General features: G+C 39.2%; 1 protein-coding gene across 2 annotated transcripts in view; it reads left to right on the top strand.

Moving 5' to 3' along the window:
• The window catches only part of cps1 (carbamoyl-phosphate synthase 1, mitochondrial), a 77667-nt gene that overhangs the window by 30573 nt on the left and 45241 nt on the right, over positions 1-1853 (top strand). For both annotated transcript variants that reach the window (XM_015034905.1, XM_015034914.1), the window contains one exon: positions 1125-1266. In XM_015034905.1, coding sequence (XP_014890391.1) covers positions 1125-1266 — 142 coding nt within the window. The remainder of the gene's footprint in view (positions 1-1124; positions 1267-1853) is intronic.

Raw genomic sequence — 1853 nt, 5'->3', positions numbered from 1 at the left:
CAATGTTGGCTGGTAACAATCGGAATGCATTGTGGGAGATGTAGTTTGTAATCAATTCGTGCTCAAAACCAATTTTAAGTCAATGATCAGCCTATAAAATGCTGGGGGGGCCATATACAATGACATGGCGGGCCACATGTGGCCCACGGGCCTTGAGTTTGACACATGTGATCTACATAGACTTCAGTCCTTGTGAATACTTTATAGATATGCCTTTTGCTTGCACTTATAATCTTCTGGGGTAGCGTGACAAAATGTGAAAAAAGGTTCAAGGGTTATGATTACTTTTGAAGAGACCAGGATCAGGATGCCAACTTGTGCATCACAAGTTGGCTACATGACATTAGTAGAATTATTGTTTTCTTTCTTTTTTTTTAATTTTCCAAGCAGGAATCTATCTACTTTTTCATGTCAAGTTTCAATATTTTGTATGTACCCGTTGTCTGATAATATTTCTATTTTTAGCACTTAGCCATGTTTCTAAAAATGACTTTTTAAGTGCTTTGCTCCTAGCATTTTATTTTGCTTTTCCAACACTATTTTGTGTTTGTCATTTTGTTATTGATTTCTGTACAGTGAACTATTCCCTGCTGCCTACACCACTGGGTAAAGGACCCACTGACATGTTTGAAGTTCAATAGACTAGAAAATAATCAAACATGTTAGATAAATCACACAGGGAAAAATGACTTTCTAGTGAACTCTTTTGTCTTAGTTTGAATATTTTCCCTGAGTGTTGCATCACCATCAGCCATGTGGATCCTTGGATTAGGCAGATTGAGACAGATTTGATGCGTTGCTGCTGCTTTAGTTTGTCACTTCAAAGAAACAAGCTATGAACCAGGCATGTTTTCTTCTGGCAAGTTAATAAATAAAACCTGCTGAGAAAATATCCAGAAGATGGCTTTAGAACAACATTCAGGATTGAACTCTGTGCTTTGACTATGTATGTCTGGAAAAATAAAAATTATGCAAATATGATAGACGTTTCTGTTAAAACCTTTCTGTTAACTGAATCCTTTTTGGTGTTTAAAACAATTGTTATTCATGTTTGGTTTTTTTTATAACAACGTCTAAACTGTTAGAGATGTATAATTGCCACCTGTTCTTGTCTTTTCACCCAGCGATACAGTATCCAAGGAGTTGTTATTGAAAGCCAAGCAGGACGGCTTCTCAGACCAGCAGGTCGGTCAGATTCTTGGCTGCAATGAAACAGCTGCTAGAGAGCTGAGGGTCAGTAATGGCATCAGACCCTGGGTAAAACAGGTGAGTGGCCTCAGACGTCGAGTTCAGATTCAGTTTTAATTGCCTGTGCCTGGTAAATAAATACAATATTTGGTGCCTCTTTTCATTTGGCCTGAAGAAAGTAGAAATGTATGACTTTAATGACATGAAATGAAATAGCAATGGAAATAGCAAACCTGTCACTGTCCCTAATTTTTAAGTAAGACCTTTGTTAGTCAGGCCACTTTATAAAACTGACCCACTCCCAGAGTTGCACTGCTTACAAATGGTACTGTGCGTGGATTGAGCACTTTTTTTTTTTTTTTGCACAAATCTGATACAGTATTGACCAACATTACATAAAATGAATTCTTAAAACTAATCGGTACAAGAAACAATTCCTCATATTTAAAGTGGAAAAAATTTGACTTCAGTCAGTTGCACAAAACTTTAGAGCAGGGGTCCCCAAACTTTTTCCTGCGAGGGCCACATGACTGTTCCCTTTCCTGGTTGGGGGGCGGTCTTAGTTTTTCGAGAAAGAAACCTCAGAAAGTTTTGTTAGGGGGGGGGGGGGTTTGTGGGGGGGTGGGGAAAACGGGGGCCCGGGGGGGGGGGGTTGGGTTTACGGC

Source organism: Poecilia latipinna, unplaced genomic scaffold, assembly GCF_001443285.1.
Source record: "Poecilia latipinna isolate Pla-1442-1.1 unplaced genomic scaffold, P_latipinna-1.0 Scaffold19, whole genome shotgun sequence".
NCBI classification, from domain to species: Eukaryota; Metazoa; Chordata; class Actinopteri; order Cyprinodontiformes; family Poeciliidae; genus Poecilia; species Poecilia latipinna.
Note: the sequence above shows the minus strand (reverse complement) of the source record. Positions and strands in the feature narration are given on the sequence as shown.